We start from the raw sequence: 18,552 nt of genomic DNA on the forward strand, positions 1-18,552 counted from the left end.
CCTAAGTGCACTGTAAGGGGCAGGTCAGTTCTCCAAGAGTCTCCACAGCTGTGAACATCTGAAGGACTTGCAAAGCAGCCTTTACTGACACATGTGTTGCTTGTGGACTGGGAAAATAAATTGGAGGCAGAGGGAAGAGGAGAGAGGTCAGACAACGCAACAGTCTCTTAGTGGGGAGGTCAGAGAACAGCAACTGACTCTTAGTCTCCTTGTATCATTATCATCCTCTCACAAGAAGAGAAGAAAAGGTCTACTTTCAGAAGTAAAGGAAAATTATGTATTGTGTTCCCAACATGCTCATATATGCGTAGTTATGTAAAATACCCATATTAGTCATGTTGAGAAAGAAACATAGGCAAAAAAAAGTCAAGAAAAAAGTTTAGAAAATACTCTTCAATCTTTACTTAGACATCATCAACTCTTTGTCTGGGGATGAATAGTACTTTTCATCATATGCTCTTCAGAACTGTTTTGGATCATTATATTGCTGAGAATAGCTAAGTCATTCATAGCTGATCATCTTATAATGTTGCTATTACTTTGTACCTGGTACATTTCACTTTGCATCAGCTCATGTAATTCTTTCTAGTTTTTTTTTTTTTTTTTTTTTTTTTTTTTGGAGAGCATTCCGTTCATTATTTCTCACAGCTCAATAGTATTCTATTGTAACCACATAATACAATTTGTTCAGCCTTTTCACAATTGATGAGCATTGCCTCAGTTTCCAATTCTTTTCTACCAGAAAAAGAGCTGCTATAAATATTTTTGTACATATAGATCCTTGTCTTTTCCCTTTTTTTCTTTAATCTCTTTGGGGATACAGACCTAGTAGTGGTATTGCTGGGTCAAAGTGCTTTGGGCATAGTTCCAAATTGCTCTACAGAATGATTGGATCAGTTCACAGCTTCCCCAACATTGCAATAATGTCTTATTTCTTCTCACATCTCCTACAACATTTGTCATTTTCCTTTTCTGCCTTATTAGCCAGTCTAATAGGTAGTACTTCAGGAATTGTTTTGATTTGCATTTCTCCAGTCACTAGTGAGTTAGAGCATTTTTCATGTTTATAGACTCATTTGATTACTTTAATACTAAATATCTTTTGATCATTTATCAATAGGGGAATGACTCTTATTTTTATAAATTTGATTCATTTCTCTATGTTTGAAAAATGAGGCCTTTATGAGAGAAACTTACTTCAAAATTTTTGCATTATTACTATTGTTAAATGTATTTTCCTTCATCTTGTTCTGCTCTTCCCATTTATTCTATTCTCTCCTTTCATTTTTGTCCCTCCTCAAAAATGTTTTGCTTCTAACTACCCCCTCCCTCAATCTGCCTTTCCTTCTATCACCATCCTCTTCTCTTTTCTTCCTCCCCTCCCACTTTCCTATAAGGTAAGAGATTTCTGTATCCAATTGAGTATGTACATTATTCCCTCGTTGAACTAATTCTGATGAGAGTAAGGTACGTGCACTCCCCTCACCTCTTTTTTTTTTTTTTTTGTCTGAGGAATTCTGCTTCTCCCTTTCCCTTTCTCTCTTTCATCCTGTACTTTCTTTTTTTTAAGATGTCATCCCTTCATATTCGACTCATACCTTTGTCCCCTACATATATATTTCTTCTAATTTCTCTAATAATGAAAAAGTTCTTATAAGTTGTAAGTATCATTTTCCCACATAGAAATGTAAATAAACAGTTTTGTTTTTAAGTTATTAAGTTCAATATGATTTCCCTTTCTTGTTTACCTATTTATATTTCTCTTGAGTTTTGTAATTTGAAAGTCAGATTTTCTATTCAGTTCTGGCCTTTTCATCAAAAAAGCTTGAAAATCCCCTATTTCATTGACTTACCATTTTTCCCCTTAAGGGTTACTAGGTAGATTATTTTTGGTTGTAATCCTAGCTCCTTTGTCTTCTGGAATATTATATCTCAGGCCCTCCATTTCCTTAATATGGAAACTGCTTAATCTTGTGTGAGCCTGACTGTAGCTCAAAAATATTTAAATTGTTTCTTTCTGCTTGCTTTGAATTATCTTATTTGTCCTAGGAGCTCTGGAATTTGACTATAATATTCCTGAGAGTTTTCATTTGGGGATCTCTTTAAGGAGGCAATAAGTGGATTCTTTCCATTTCTATTTTATTCTGTCTCCAATAAATTAAGAGATAATTTCTTGAAAGAATATTTATGCTCTCATGCTTTCAGGTAATCCAGTAATTTTAAAATTATCTCTTTTCCAGTTCAGTTGTTTTTCTAATGTGATATTTCATATTAGCTTCTATTTGCTAAATTCTAATTTTTAAGGAGTTATTTTCTTCAATGAGCTTTGTACCTCTTTTTCCATTTGGCTAATTCTGCTTTTTAAAGCATTCTTCTCTTCAGTGGCATTTTGTTTCTCTTTTACCATGTGGCCTACTCTGTTTTTTTACTTGATTTTCAGAATCCTATCTGAATTTTTCCATGGCCTGACACCAGTTCATATTTTTCTTGGAGGCATTTGACATAGGAGCTTTGATTTTGTTATCTTCTGAGTGAGTGTTTAGATTTTGCTTGTCACCATAGTAATTTTGTGTGGTCTAATTTTTTTTTTTTCTATGGCTTGCTCATTTTCCCAGGCTGTTTCTTTGACTTTTGACTCTTGGTTTAAGTGGGGCTCTGCTTCCAGGGTGAAGATGCCCTTTCTCAAGCTTCAGGAGTTTTATTGCATCTGTTTTCAGAGATTTTTCTAGAGAACTGTACGTTTTCATTTCTTCCAAGTTGGTATGATCATAGGACAGATACATTTACTTTTCTCTTGACCTCTTTGGTCTGTGAATGACCATAAGCACTCTTTTCTGCCCTGTGATGAGGGTCCCTCCACTGTGGCTTCAAGCTCCTCCTCAGCCTGGGACTGTCACCCAGGACTGGGACCAAGATCTGAGTATGGACCAAGCCACAGAGGCCTGCCTCAGGGCTAGCAGAGAGACCCCTGTTACCTCTTTCCTACCAGTCGTTTGTGCTGTGTGGGGACTGAGAGCTCCAGGAAGCACTGCTGCTGCTGATTCCGAGGCTCCCAGGGCCTGCTCCTGGCTTGCTGGGCTGGGTGTATGCTGGCACAGCCTGTGCTGCATCTCCCCTAGGTGGGACAGACCTGTCCCGCTGACCTCTGCGTTGTCTCTGTCTGGAGTATTGCCTGACTCAGTCCTTTTGGGCGTCTCCTGTTCCAAGAGTTATTTTATGGCGAGAACTGTGGCTTTGCCACCTTTTGTCTGCTATCCCTTTCCTCAGGTTATCTTCCTACCGCCCCCAAACTGTACATTGCTAAAGATAAGACCTCACAGAATTACTCCCTTGCTCAAGAAGCTTCGTGTCCCAGGATGAAATGCAGAGTCCTCCCTTTGGTCTTTAAGACAACCACAGTCTGGTACTAGCCTCTTCTCCAGGCTGATTACCCATTGTTTCCACACATACAGTTGGCGCTCTTTGCTTCAGCCAAACTGGCTTACGTGCTGTGCTTGTGTACAGCGTTCCATCTCCTCATCTACTTGTGATCAGCTGACCCCTGGGCCTGGAATACTCTCCCTCCTTAGCTCTACCTTAGGGAACCCCCTCCTCCCTCCTCTGCTCAGCTCAAGGGCTGCTTTCTTCCAAAGAACTCCCTTGATTCCTTGGTGCACCTGATAACTTTATATTTTACAGAAAGCCTTAAGGGCAGAGAATGGCTCAATTTGGTATTTGCAATCTCCAGTACCTAATAGTTTCTGGGACATAGTAGGTACTTAGTAAATACCTGTTGAAGAGTAGAATCAGCAGCTCTGAGTTGGGTTTTCCCCTCTACTGCAGATGATTTGAATACAGCCATACCAATCAATCAAATTAACAATAGAAGCAAGTCACATTGATGAAATACTTTAAAGTTTTCAAATATTCTCCATAAATGATCTCATTTTGTAAGCACCCTCCCCCATGTACCCTAGGAAGCTTCTAAATTGGTCCAAACAGTAAACCAGCTGTTGGTTCTGTCATTACTGCCAGCACTATCACCTACTGTCTGTTTATATGCACAGTAAGTCATTTAAAGGGCAGTATGTGGTACAATGGCTAGAGCACTGAGCTTGGAAACAGAAAAACTCATTTTCACTAGTTCAAATCCAGCCTCAAACACTTACTCTGTGAACTCGACAAAGTCACCGTTGCTTGCTTGAATTCCTCATAATGTTTGTTTGTTTGTTTTTTAATGAATGGGAGAAGGATATGGCAGACCACTCTAGCATCTTTGCTAAGAAAATCTCAAATGGGGTCACAGAAAGTTGGATATGATTGAAACAACTGAATAACAACAACAAATGCCATTTGCATGGAGTTTTGAAGAAAGTACTGGATTGGAAGTTAGCAGAGCCAGTCATTTAGCATCTGTTAAAGCTCCCACTGTGTGCTAGATATTGTACCAAATGCCGGAAACTTTGGTTATAGTCCTTTTGTGCCACTGACTTTCTTTTTTTTTTTTTTTTTTTTTTTTTTTATGACCTTGAGTATGTCACAGTTTCTTTAGGGCTTATTTCCTTATCTCTACAATGTGGATAATACTTCTTCCCTGTCATCTTCACAGAAGCGTTTTTACGATCAAATAAGATAGTGGCACTGAAGCATTTTACAAAGTATGAAACTTATGTGAGTGTTAGTATTTTTTGACTTGAGGGTTGAATAGAACTGATCATCTAAGATTCTGTTCCTGGTGTGTGTTTCTCTTCTTATGGCTGAAAACAAAACCATACTATTCTTTTTTTTTTTTTTTTTTTAAAGCAAATAAACATAACAATCCTGGCATCTCTCCCTTTTTCACAGCCCAGCAGTAGTCATAGTTAAAAGAGGTGAGGTGTCCTGAGTTTGTTTTCAAGGGTGGACTCGTAAGCCATAAAATTGCTAAACTGAGTTATTTAGAAGTTAATTGAACTCTGATTCTATGACTTTGTGGGGATTATTCATGAATGAATAAAAGAGGTTTGCTGAAAGTATAGATTTGACCCAAATGTTTTATGAACAGTAGGACTTGCTACTGATACACTCCTCAATATTTTCTCATGAGTCAGAACTCAGATGTTCATAATAGGTTGTAGGCTCATGGATTCCCCTGTCCCCTCTGTCAGGCTCTTATTCTTTCTTCTCCCAGAAATATTTCAGATTGGTCTGACATAACCAAAAGTGCTTATGAAAAGGGCCTAATCTGATGCCTTTGATATCCCCTTTCTGAGAATTATCAGAGCATGTCTATGCCTTTCTTGTGAACTTCTCCACCATGCTCTAGTTTGTATTACAGGACATGTCTTATCTCTCCAACTAGATCTTCTCAAAGGTAAGGACGATGCCTTATTTAGTTTCCAATTCCTTTTGTTCCTATGTAGTATGATGCAGACTAGGTGCTTTATATTTGTTCAAGGAAGTTATACATTGAATGAGAAGACAATGTTGACCCAAATATAAGTGAATGGGAAGTTATACTGTTAGATAACTTAGCACGGGAGCAGTAGATGAGGAAACTACTATTAGGTCGCCTGCTTCCTTGTATTCCTTTTCAAAGATTTTGATGATTCTATAGAGCTGTAGTATCAAACTCGAACAAAAAGGAATCCCTGTAGGCCACATACTGACTTAGAAAACCATATATAAATATTATCTGTGTGTGTTGTATTTTTATTTTGTTTTGTTAAACATTTTCTAATTACATTGTAATTTGGTTTGGGCCATCTCCGCTATAAAGGATGGGAGTACATTCAGAAGCAACATTCCCTCTTGTATTCTCCTCAAGAACTTGTTAAGTTCATAGAATTTGAAACTGGAAGAGACATTAAAAATCATTTCTACCTCCATACCATGCAAATGATCAAGAGGATGTCACCTGCCAGTGGCTGCTGGAGGTCTAACTCAGACCTGTAGAATGGATCTTTTCCTGTGAGAGGATGATGATGATGATATAAGGAGACTGAAAGGCTGTTGCTGTTCTCTGACCTCCCACCTGAAAGGCAGCTGCGTTCTCTGACCTCTCTCCTCTTCCCTCTGCCTCCAATTTATTTCATTCTAGTCCACAAGCGACACCTGTGTCAGTAAAGACTGCTTTGCAACTTCTTCAGATGTTATGATCCATAGCTGTGGAGGCTGTTGGAGAATTGACCTGCGCCTTCACCTAGGCATAGTCCTTAACAGATTAAGGCAGGGGTCCTTAAACTATGGCCCATGGGCCAGATGTGGCAGCTGAGCGGTTATCCGCCTCACCCAGGGCTATAAAGTTTCTTTATTTAAAGGTCCACAAAACAAAGTTTTTTTGCTTTTACTATAGTCCGGCCCTCCAACAGTCTTAGAGACAGTGAACTGGCCCCTTATTTAAAAAGTTTGAGGACCCCTGGATTAAGGTATTCAAAATCACACAGATAGTAACAGAGCCAAACTGTAAAGCCAGATCTTTTGATTCTTAATTCAGCTCCATTTCTACTTCACCATTCAACCCTTCAGATCCAACTTGATGGTCTCAAGAGAAATGAAAATTGTTCAACCTAAAAGAATAGTTAGGCACTTCTGAAGTAGTCTATTCTGGGAATAAAAAGGAATTCTGCATTTGGAGTTTTGTCTTCTAGATATTGTAAAGATTTAAAAAAACGTGTATTGACATTATTGGTAATGTTGAAGTGAAGTTTAGTCGGAAGGAAAACTTAGTAATGGATTTGAACCAATGGAGGAAAAAAATTCCCTAGGGAACTTCATTCTGCAGAATAGGAAATAAGTTAAGACCCACATGACAAACAGTATTGAGAGCCAAGGCTAATTCTGGAGAGCAAGTCAGAACTATGCTCAAAAAGTTATCAAAGTGTGCATACCCTTTGATCCAGCAGTGTTTCTACTGGGCTTATATCCCAAAGAGATCTTAAAGAAGGGAAAGGGACTCACATGTGCAAAAATGTTTGTGGCAGCCCTTATTGTAGTGGCAAGTGCAAGAAACTGGAAACTGAGTGGATGCCCGTCAGTTGGAAAATGACTGAATAAATTATAGTATATATTAATATTGTGGAATATTATTGTTCTATAAGAAACAATCAGCAAGGTGATTTCAGAAAGGCCTGGGGAGACTTACATGAACTGATGCTAAGTGAAATGAGCAGAACCAGGAATCATTGTACATGGCAACTAGAAGATTATACAATGATCAATTCTGATGGATGTGGCTCTTTCCAATAATGAGATAATTCAGATCAATTCCAATAATTTTGTGATGAAGAAAGCCATCTACACCCAGAGAGAGGACAGTGGGAACTGAGTGTAGACCACAACATAGCAGTTTCACTTTACTTGCATTTTGTTTCTTTCTCAGGTTTTTTTTTCCCTTCTTGATCTGATTTCTCTTGTGCAGCAAGATAATTGTATAAATATGTATACATATATTGGACTTAACTTATATTTTAACATATTTAACATGTATTGGATTATCTGCCATCTAGGAAAAGGAGTGGAAAATTTGAAACACCACAAGGTTTTGCAAGGATCAGTGTTAAAAAAAAATTACCCATCTATGTGTTTTGTAAACAAAAAAATTGAAGAGAAAGAGAGAGAGCTAAGGCTAAATCTGCCTGCTGTTAATCTTTTTGGTCCCTTTTCTGCCTATGTGGCCAAAATGTTTAACAAATAACTCATTCCTCTTTGTAATGCAAAAATAGGTAAGAGGCAGGTATATTTCTCTTTTAATCTAGTGTCATCTGCAAATTTGCTAGTTCTGAAGTAGTTGATAAAGATGCTAAATATGAAGGGCAACAGATACTTCCTAGGACACTCAAATAGAGATCTTCTTCCATTCTGAACCAGATATTGACTATTCTTAGTGTCTGGTTATTCAGCGAATTTAAAATCATGTAACTAGTCTGTAATTCAGCTCATATCCCTAATTTTTTTTCCTGCAAAGAGAACATAACAAAATTTATTAAATTTTTGCCAAAACATAGACACACTTTGTCTATAACATTTTATTGACATAGTATCATCCTGCTCTTTCTCTTTACCCCTTCATTATCTTCAACTCTGATAGATGAAGTTTCTTGGTGGGAAATCAGGCCTACATGGTTCTTCCCAGCCATCACCTCACTAGTTTACTCCCTACTTTTTGGCCACCATCATTATCTTAACTTATAGTAACCTTGGACTCTCCCTCAACCTGGGGAATCTAAAAGATGAGCTTTTAGCTTACCTTGCTGAAAATGAAGTTTCTGCTACTCTTCATGCCTTGTTCATATCACATCCAACCCTTCTATGGCATTTTCCCATTAGAATGTAAGCTCATTGAGGGCAAGAACTGTCTTGCTTGCTTTTCTTTGGATCCCAAGTGCTTAGTATAAGCATGCTTGGCACAAATTAAGTGAAACTTTGTTTCTTTAGTAGGCATTTTCCCCTTTTTTGAAAATTAATACATTTTTTACTATTTAACAATCCTGAAGCATCTCTCCCAGTCTCCAGAATTTTTCAGAAATCACTGACAGTGGCCTTCCAATACAGACATAGCTTTTTCAGAACTATTACCAAGTGCAATTAAGTGCTCACTTAGTATCTCCTTAGTTAATTTTGTGCTTCAATTCACTATTAACAATACATTTTCTTTCTGTTCTTTCCAGTCTTAAGATAACAGTTAAGTAGTTTTGTTTTCTTTCTCTATCTCATTATCTTTATGTCTTATCTCCTAAGTAGAGATTCTGACCCTTCTTTGATCCTTTTTCCTAATGTAGTTATAAAAATAAAAAACCTCTTTTATTATCCTTAGTATTTCTTTCTAACTGCAGTTCTCTCTGAGATTTGACACTATTCTTAGACTGCCATATTATACTTTTTCTTGTTTTCCCCATTATTTTCTCTTGCTTCTACCTTACATGTATTTGTTTTAATCCAAAGTAAATTCCCTGATTAAATATTGGTCCATTTAAATGGCTCCCTCCTTTCTGACTCATTGCAGTTGTTATTGTTTACATCTTCAGATTTTCATTTTTTAGAGTTTTCCATTGATGTGACTTCCCTTATAGAATTTTAGGCCATGGGATCCCTAACTATCCTTTCTATAAACCCTTTGAAAACTTATTGTTTAAAATTTCGGGTATGTGACAAACTTGCCTGGATTTCTATCATGAATGCCAAGATGGAGCAGTTATTTTTCCCAAAGGTACCTGTCTTCACTACTTGAACCATGGATTTTTTTTTTCTTGTTGACCAAAATCAGGTATAGAATAACATTTTCTCATGTTACTTTTTCCACTTTTGAGAGAAGAAATTTTAAGTAAGGCAAGTCAATTTATTCATTCCTTTAATTTTGCTAGAATTCCAAGAGATGTCCAGATAATTGAAGTCTCCTCTCACTTTTATATCAGGTTTTCATGCCAGGCTTGTTATCTGTCTCTTGATATATTTCATCACATTTATTTCCTTCTTTTTCTAAGGAATTCTTCTGGAATACCTCATTTATTTCTTCCTCCTAGTTGTCTTCATCCAAATATTTACACCTTACTTCCCCTTACTTTGGTTCCTTAATTGCTTTTTTTTCACTAGTAAATTTATTTATTTTTAATACACATTGCTTTATAAATCATGTTGGGAGAGAAAAATCAGAGCAAAAAGGAAAAACCATAGAAGAGATTTTTAAAAAATGGAAAAAAAGTGAATATAGTATGTGTTGATTTACATTCAATCTCCTTAGTTCTTTTTCTGGATGCATATGGCATTTTCTGTCCATTGTCTGTTGGATTGCTTTGGATCACTGAACCACTGAGAAGAACCAAGTCTTTCATAGTTGATCATCACACATTCTTGCTTTGATTGTGTACAGAACACTAATTTGGCTTATTTCCCTCAACATCAGTTCATGTAAATCTTTCCAGGCCTTTTTAAAATCATCTTGTTCATCATTTTTTTATATTTTTCTTTATATATTTTAGAAATGAGACATCAAAAACACTGGCTGAAGATTTTTCTCCCTTTGTATTTCCTTTTTAATCTTGTTTCTTTTGTTTTGTTTGTGCAAAAAAATTTGGTTTAATGTAATCAAAGTTGTCCAATTTACTTGTCATAATGTTCTCTAGTTCTTCTTATGAGTATATCTTTTTAATATATAATTCTATGTTCTTCTTTATGACTTTTGTTTTTTCCTTTTGAATGAGGTAGACCCTTTCAGAATTATGTTCCCATCATGATTCCCATCTTACCAAATTTCAATGAGATAAAATTTGCTTTCTTGTATTGGGATATCCATTTTACTTTCCTTATTATTATTTATACTTTATATATTTATGTGTAAGCATTTAAGACTATAAGGTTATTCTTAACTTTTCTCTTGGATTTTTATCTTTTATGATTTATTAGATATTCCTGCTATTTTTTGTGTTGAACTTGCTATTCTCTGTGATATCTAACTTGGCAAGGTACGAGAGCAGTTTTCTTCCACCCCCCTTTTAGTTAAAATCCTTATGAGCATATTTGCCAGAATATAGTAATATGTATGTGTCAACCTTCCTGATCAAAAGTTTGTCATTCTTTTATTTTAAGCTATAGGTCCAGGAATCTAATTACCATTCTTAATCGCCATCTTAATCAATTGTTCACTTCCCACTTTTCCCTTTCTCTTCTCAAGCCTTACATCAGCAATTCTGTTGGAAACCCAACCTACTGTGTCCCTAAGGTCTTTCTTTCCCAGGACTTCATATTTCCCAAGAATACTTTCTAGGTTTCTTATTGCAGCAGCATTTATTCTTACAACGAATTACCAGATGTGATTTCTCTTTAAGACTTAACATATATCATTAAGTTGGAGTACTTATTTTTATTTCCAAGTTATTTGCTTAGTAGGTAGCCATGGTAATATATTTTGGGATTTACACTGTCATTTTATACAATTGTACACTGATCAACAGAGTACATCATAGAGTCAAGTGCTGGAACTTGGAGCTTTTGCATATCTTTCTCTTGTTGGTTAGACTACTCAATTATGTTGTTGTTATTCTGTTAATTTTTGAACATAGAATTAGAAGCATGCAACAACAATTCTTTTTCAGCTGCATACTCCATATTTTTAAATTACCTCCCTCTCTTTCTTTGTGATTCTCTTCTCCATCAGGAGGATATGATTTGTCACTCTCCACTATTTTTATCTATTAATCCTGACTTGGAGTGTCAAGGAATACACATTTGAGATTGGTAAAGGGCACCACACGGAAGCTTCTGACCTCTACTTCTTTGCCACTATTTCAGGGTGAGATAACCTTGGGTAGGCACTAATCTTGCTACTGAAAAATAGGAAGCATAGTATTCAGCGTACTGGCTTTATTGCTGCTTTCTCCACTCCCATTTGATGAACTTGGAGATTTGGTTTTTACCAAACAGGTAGCAGTCAATCAATGAATCTGCATTTATTAAGCACCTATTATATGCCAGACCCAGTAAAAGTGATTTTCTCTCAGTGGAAAGGATTTTATATTGATTCCATTTCAACATTTGACTAGGTCAAGAATAAATCTTTTCAATTGCCTTTTAGAATGACAAAATACATTCGTATTACTGTTTCCCCCTACTAACCCTTTACAAATTCATCACTTCAGTCTAACCAAGATGATTTCTTTAGGTTTCTTCAAAGCTAGTGGCCCTGAATATACCCTTTTTACTATTTACCTGAGAGAAAATTCTGTTTCAAGGAAATTCTGCTATTCTTTTCCTCAGATTTCTTAACTTGGTCAACAGAAAGCAAATAGATTTTCCCCCCATGTTGTTAAATTGAAAAAGCATGCACACTACATGATGAATCTGATCAATAAGTACAAAAATAACAAGTGCCATTAATCCATCTCCTGAGTTCACACTACTTATAACTCCTCACATTAATCAGTCTTTATTTCCTCACATGCTGGCACGCAGGTGAAAATTCAGTTTCTAGTGCTACCTGTTCTCACTGGAAGTTCATTAAAAGTTCATAAGGTTTTATAAAAACCTTATTCCCTTCATTATCCCCATCATGTACAGTCTTAACAGTAAAAAGACTAGAATCAAGGAGTAGGGGCTGGATGACCAAAGAAGATACTCACATAGGAGAAGTATTTACTATATTTTGGCTTAATGGCTCAGTTACTTATGTGCTTCCTCCTCCTCCTTAGTTACCGGGGAATTCGAAGAACAGGAAGAGTCTCCAGGAACCTAGATTTGATTATTACAACTATGAAGCTCCTGAGCTTGACATCAGCGATTGTGAACTTCCTCATGTCATTGAAATCTATGACTTCCCTCAGGAATTTCGCACTGAAGACCTCCTACGAGTCTTTTGCAGCTATCAGTGAGTGTTCTCTCATGGGTTGGGAATGGTAGAGGGGATTGGGATAAAGATACATTAGAAAGCCTTCTATAAACACTTAAAAGTCTTCAGTTTTCCTAAGAATGGCTACAGCTTCAAGTTAGCTTATGTTCTCTAAAGCTTAGAATATTTTTTAAAATCAATATTGTCATCAAAAACAATTTTCCACAATATGTTTAGAAGAATTGCACTTGTTTAACCTATATTGTATTACTTTCTGTCTGGAGGCAGGGAAGGGAGGGAGAAAAATTTGGAACACAAGATTTTGCAAGGGTGAATGTTGAAAATTATCTTTGCAATGTATTTTGAAAATAAAAAGCTATTATTAAAAAAATTAATTCTCCACAATTAACAACTTTTCAAACTCTTCAAGTGCCTTAAAGTATTAATTAGTTTTAACAGACATCCTGTGAATCATCATTTCTCACTTGAAGATCTGTTGTTCTTGAGTTTGACATTTACTCCTTTGAATGGTGGAATGGTTTCCAGTTATTCATGCTATTTTTGTCCGAGTTCTTTAAAGAATCCAAACTTTTTTTTTGAAGCATGCCTGTTGATCTCACTATATGTCTGGATTTCATATCCCCTAAGTTTGCCTTAAATTTTTCTGATTATTTCTTTTTTGGGTTGCACTAAAAGGCTTTCCACTTCCAACCCCCAAGCCCTACCCTAGATAGGCTTCTGCTACTATCAAATACTTTGCTTAGACTTAACTACAATAGCTGAAAACTTTCTTCATTCTTGACCTTGAGCATACCATTTTCTCCCAAATCTCTTTAAATTAGTTGTTTTCAACTTGACTCCATCATTTCTGACTACTTTCTGCTAAGTCTTGTTAAGATTGATATGGGAAAAGATTAGTCTAATGGTTTGGCTCTGTGTCTAGCTAGGACTAACATTTTTCTCCCCACAGAATACTCTCTGGTGTTGAATTCAGTCTTTTTCTAAATATATTTGTAGTAAAGAATCTTATTTTTTTGTTACCCCAAATCCAAAAGGATCTCCATGATTCTTCACCTAGTCACATTTAAATGTTATCATCTTTTCTTAAGAATTAATCCTTCAAGTCCTTGAATTATTTCTGTGTTATTTCTCAGAACTTTCTATTACCCACTGCTTGTACCTATCCAAGTTATTAACTTTGAATATCAGCTCTTTTGAATACTATATAGTCACAATTCTTAATGAATAAGTGTTCATTTAAAATCTATCTTTCAATAATCTCTTCCCGAACATATATTTTCATCACTTTCTCTGACTTTAATTTGGTAAGTATGTATTAAATACCTATAGTACACTTAGCATTCTCTTTGTGCTGTGGGGAATTCAAAACAAATATAATGACATAGATCCGTCCCTCAAGAAGCTTATATGTTTTTCAGGAAGATGAAGCATCCAAAACATGAAACAAAATATGATTAAGTATCATATTGAATGATATAGTCTGAGTATTAGACAATATTATTAATGTACTATATACTACTCTGTAAAAGATATTTTTCTGACTTTATAGAAAATTTTAAAAATTATATATATACCCTTCTTTAAGGGTAGGGGAGCATGCTAGGATTAGCTGCCAGGAAAGAGGAGATAGGAGTTTTCTTAGGAGCCCTGGCAAACACAATATGCTTTCAGTGACAGTTTGCAGGCATACTAAGGGTTTAGTTGAAGAGTAAGAGTGTTGTTAAATACTTTATTCCAACTTGGAGACAAGGAAATATTGATACAGAAGAAACTCTTGCCATGAGCTCCAACAGAGAGAGAAGGTATGTTTTTCCGTCTGAGGTGATCACCAGCTACATTTAACATACTATATAAACTTAATCTACTAAAGAAAGTGAAAGACTTGAAGTCCATCTGAAGTACACTTCCATCTTATTAGAGGTGATAAAATTTTCTTAGATAAAAGGAAAGAAATAATTTTGAAGCAAAATTATTCCAGGGCAAGGGGAACAAAATCATTGTTTAGAGTTGATGAAGTAAAAAACTGAGACGTTGAGGAAAGAGAAGAAACATCTTTTTATTGGAACTCTACAATAGATATGAGATTTATCTTCAAAGAATGATTTGTTATGCTTTGAAAAAGTACCACCCCATATTCCAAAGGAATATTCACCGACACAAACCAGTGACTGAATTCTATTACCATCAAGATGAAGAGATCTTGATGATTCTAGACCTGACAGAGCAAGTGAAAATGTGCTCTGTCACAGCATGTCTTAAAACTGTATCTCCAAGAGATGACAGAGTTACCAATAGAACTATTCTGTAATAAACAGAGGCACACAACAGAAATTGGCATGGTTTTGGGGTGGAGATGCCCAGTAATACCTAGGTGAACAATATGTATTTATAATCTCAGCTGTCTGTATACAAGTATAATAGACCCCTCCCTCTCTCTGCTTAGAGAGGATGGGGCTTAGACATCAGAGAGTTACTTCCTTCCAAATCTTCCATCATTTAAGATGGCTCCCAGGGAACTCGCCTCAATATCATCCATCCAGTTGATCTGTAGATTTCAAGATCTATAAAAATTCAACATTCTCCATGATGAATTCACTTCTGTAATTCACACCTCCTCAAATGATTTCCCATCCTCTTACAAGACCATGTTATGTTCCCACTGGGAACATACCACCCCACTTTACCCAGTCTAGCACCCTCCCACCCCCCACTTCCCCACACATATTTCAGCTTCTTTGCTTTTTTCTTCCCCATTAGACCTTGAGCACTTTAATGGCAGGAACTATCTCTTTGTATCCCCAACGATTAGCACAATTCCTGGAATATTATAGATGCTTAATTTTTTTGACTAACAACAGAATATGGATAACAAAAAAATCATTTTTGAATTCAGGAAAGTAAAATCTGATAGGTTTGAAGAAAACTTAGCACAAAATTTATGACTAGAATATGGCATTAGAAATGATTCAGTAGAGAGGAAGCAGATGTAATGCCACATAAAGAAATTACATATTTACAGTCAAGAACATGAGAATAAAAGCCAAAAGAATATTTACTGACATTTAAATAAAAAAACAATAGAAATAGTACCATTATAGGGGGGTATGTACATGGCCTAGCCAGGTACAGAATATAGATGATACTTTTTCTAAAACATAGTATAAGACTGACACAGGAAACAAAATTTAGTAATAATTTGTGTGGGAAGAGAATTTGACAATGCAAGCATCTGCTAGAAGTCTCATTATTTTAAAAACAGAACATCTGATAAGTCCTCAATTGGCCTTACCCCTTTTTTCATAATGCGGAGGAAGCAACAAAAGAAATTGTTGATATCTTAAAAGAACTTTAGCTTTAAAGAACTCAGAGTGTGCCTAGTCTCTCTCCCCACCCACTCCCATGAGGTAGAGTTGAAATGACTTGCTCTATGCCATATGTATAGTACATGGCAGAGCTCCGCTTTGAATCTAGATCCTCTGACTCCAGAACCTGTGTTCTTGCCACTGTACCACATTCTAGTGAAAAAGAAAAAAACTTACAGAAGGGGAAATGGCAGGATCTTGGGCAAGGCAACTAGATCTTGAGATTCCCAATAGGAAATGCTAGGCTGAGGGGAAAAGAACAAAGATAAGAAGCAAGATGGGTGGTGATGCTGTTGTTAGGGATTCAGTGAAAACTCTGTCAAAGAAGGGCACACAAGTAGAAAACTGTGTGGTAGCAATGCATGTTCTCCTATTGACTCACGTTTTTAAAAGAGCTGTCCACATATGAAAATCCAATGAACCTATGAAAAACCTATATCAGGTTACTTACTGTCTTGGAGGCAGAAAAAATTTCAAACACAAAGACTTAATTTTGAATTTTGAAAGCTATCCTTATATGTATTTGGAAAAAAAATTCTATTGGGAGGGCGGATGGAGGGGAAAATGAATCCAGAAGATGAAGGTAGGAGCGTGTGATCAAGGTTAAATATAAGAATGACACAGAAGAGTCCAAGAGGCTACATCCAAGAAAAAAGTATCTTCAGAAATGCTCTGAGAAGATTAAGGATAAAATAGGCCCATGTGTTGGAGATATAACAGTAGGAGGCAAAACTACTTAATTTCTTTTTTCTTTATCCCAACTTCCCATGATTCTCTCCAACAAGGAAAACAGCATTTTTTTTAAAATTATAGCTTTTTATTTGCAAAACATATGCATGGGTAATTTTTTTCAACATTGGCCCTTGCAAAACCTTCTGTTCCAAATTTTCCCCTCCTTCCCTCTCCCCCCTTCCCGTAGATGGTAGGTAGTCTAATACATGTTAAATCCTATATATATATACACACACACATATTTATATAGTTATCTTGCTGTACAAGAAAAATCGGATCTAGAAATTAAAAAAAAAACCTGAGAAGGAAAACAAAAGTATAAGCAAACAATAACAGAAAGAATGAAAATGCTTTGTTGTGGTCCACCCTCAGTTCCCACAGTCCTCTCTGTGGCTATAGTTGGCTCTCTTCATCACTGAACAAGTGGAACTAATTTGAATCATCTTATTGTTGAAGAGAGCCACGGCCATTAGAATCGATCATCTTTTAGTCTTGTTGCTGTGTAAAATGATCTCCTGTTCTGCTCATTTCACTTAGCATCAGTTCATGTAAGTCTCTCCAGGCCTCTCTGAAATCCTCAAAAACAGCATTCTTACTGAGATCTAGAAATCATGTAATATGAAAAACATTTGAAGGATCGAGAGCTATTGAACCTGGAAAGGAAGGAGGATGGGTGTGGAACTGAAAAGATTGATGATTGCTATGTTGCAGAAAGAACAGACTTGTTCTCTGTTGTTTGAAAAGCCAGAAATAGGACTAATGATAGAACAGCTTGAGGTATTAGTGAGCTCCTGAGACTGGAAGTATTCAGAGAAATGATATTCTGCTAGAATTAGGCATGATTTAGAATGAGCAAGTTCAGGAGACAGGAGGTTGGACTAGATAACTACTAATGTTCTCCTCCTTTATGTGGAAAAGGGGCAGATCAGTATGATGGCATTAGATTGCTTAAGAGTAAGAATTCATGAAGGATGAAGGAATGGAGTTGGCTATTTAAAAGTGGTTACTGAAGAAGGAGGAAGATATTCCTTGTGAGAAAACAAAACTTGGGCAGAGGTTCAGAAACAAAACTGGTCATGACTTGAATCATTTCAATGAGACATTTGGGAGGTGCATTTTTGTTGAGGATTAATAAAGTGAGAATGGTTCCATAAAAAGGGTCCAGATTATTATGGTGAGCACAGAAATTAGGCTGAGTAGTTTTGACTTTGTCCTACAAGCATTTACAAACCAGCTTGCATTTTTTTGCATAAAGGATTTTGAGTAGGATTCAAAGCAGTGTTTAAAGAAATTAAATCTGTGGATGCTATAGTTCTGGAGGCAGCAGCCTCCCCCTCCTTCGGGGTCTTGTGTCCCATGGCTTCTTTTCAGCTTGGTTGTAGTGGCAATTCATTTTTGGGCATGGGGGTGAGCTAATATACTTTCTGACTTCAAGATCCTTTATGTAGATATGTAAAAGAGAGATTGAATGGAGAAAAGACTAGAGGCAGAAAAGGCAGTTAGGAGATTGTTGGGAGTGATAAGAACATTAAATAATAAGGACCTCAATTACTCAGCATTGATAATGGAAGAGATTGGTTGGATACAAAAGGCTTCTTGAAGGAAGAAGAGACAAGATGTAGTAAATGAGTAGGATCGATGAGATGAAGGAAGGATAGATTTAATTTATTATCTCTATGCATGTGACATCCAGATTTGTATTCAGCTGCCAAAGTGTTTTTTCTAAAGCATAAAACTGACCATGTTCCACACCACCTCCAACCTGCTCCTCAGTGGCTTTCTTATCTACAAAATAAAATAAAATTCCTCTTTTTGACATTTAAAATTATTCATCATCTTATTTTTCCCTACTTTTCTAATCTTGTTATGCTTTAGTCGCTTCCATGAATTCTGTAGTCTGGCTTCAGAGGTCCACTTGTAGTTCCTTAAATGTGACTCTCCATTTCCTGTCTTTGTGCCTCACCTCTGCCTCTTAGTTTACCTGACTTCATTCAGGATGCAGCTTCCCTGCCAACTTCTACGGGTGACTTTTCCCAATCCTTTCCACTGCTAGTCCATTCCCCTCTCAGATTACCGTCCATCTTTTCTATCTTATATGTACCTACATATTACATTACAGAACATAAGTCCTTCCTTATCAGCTGCCTACTGCACATTTCT

The 18,552-nt window shown here is 36.3% G+C and overlaps 1 protein-coding gene across 1 annotated transcript in view; it reads left to right on the top strand.

The window, feature by feature from the left end:
* Window positions 1-18,552, top strand: part of R3HCC1L (R3H domain and coiled-coil containing 1 like) — a 100,222-nt gene that overhangs the window by 66,892 nt on the left and 14,778 nt on the right. The window contains exon 4 of the mRNA XM_051981822.1: window positions 12,141-12,316. Within this exon, the coding sequence (XP_051837782.1) occupies window positions 12,141-12,316 (176 nt within the window). The remainder of the gene's footprint in view (window positions 1-12,140; window positions 12,317-18,552) is intronic.

Source organism: Antechinus flavipes, chromosome 2, assembly GCF_016432865.1.
Source record: "Antechinus flavipes isolate AdamAnt ecotype Samford, QLD, Australia chromosome 2, AdamAnt_v2, whole genome shotgun sequence".
Taxonomy (NCBI): domain Eukaryota; kingdom Metazoa; phylum Chordata; class Mammalia; order Dasyuromorphia; family Dasyuridae; genus Antechinus; species Antechinus flavipes.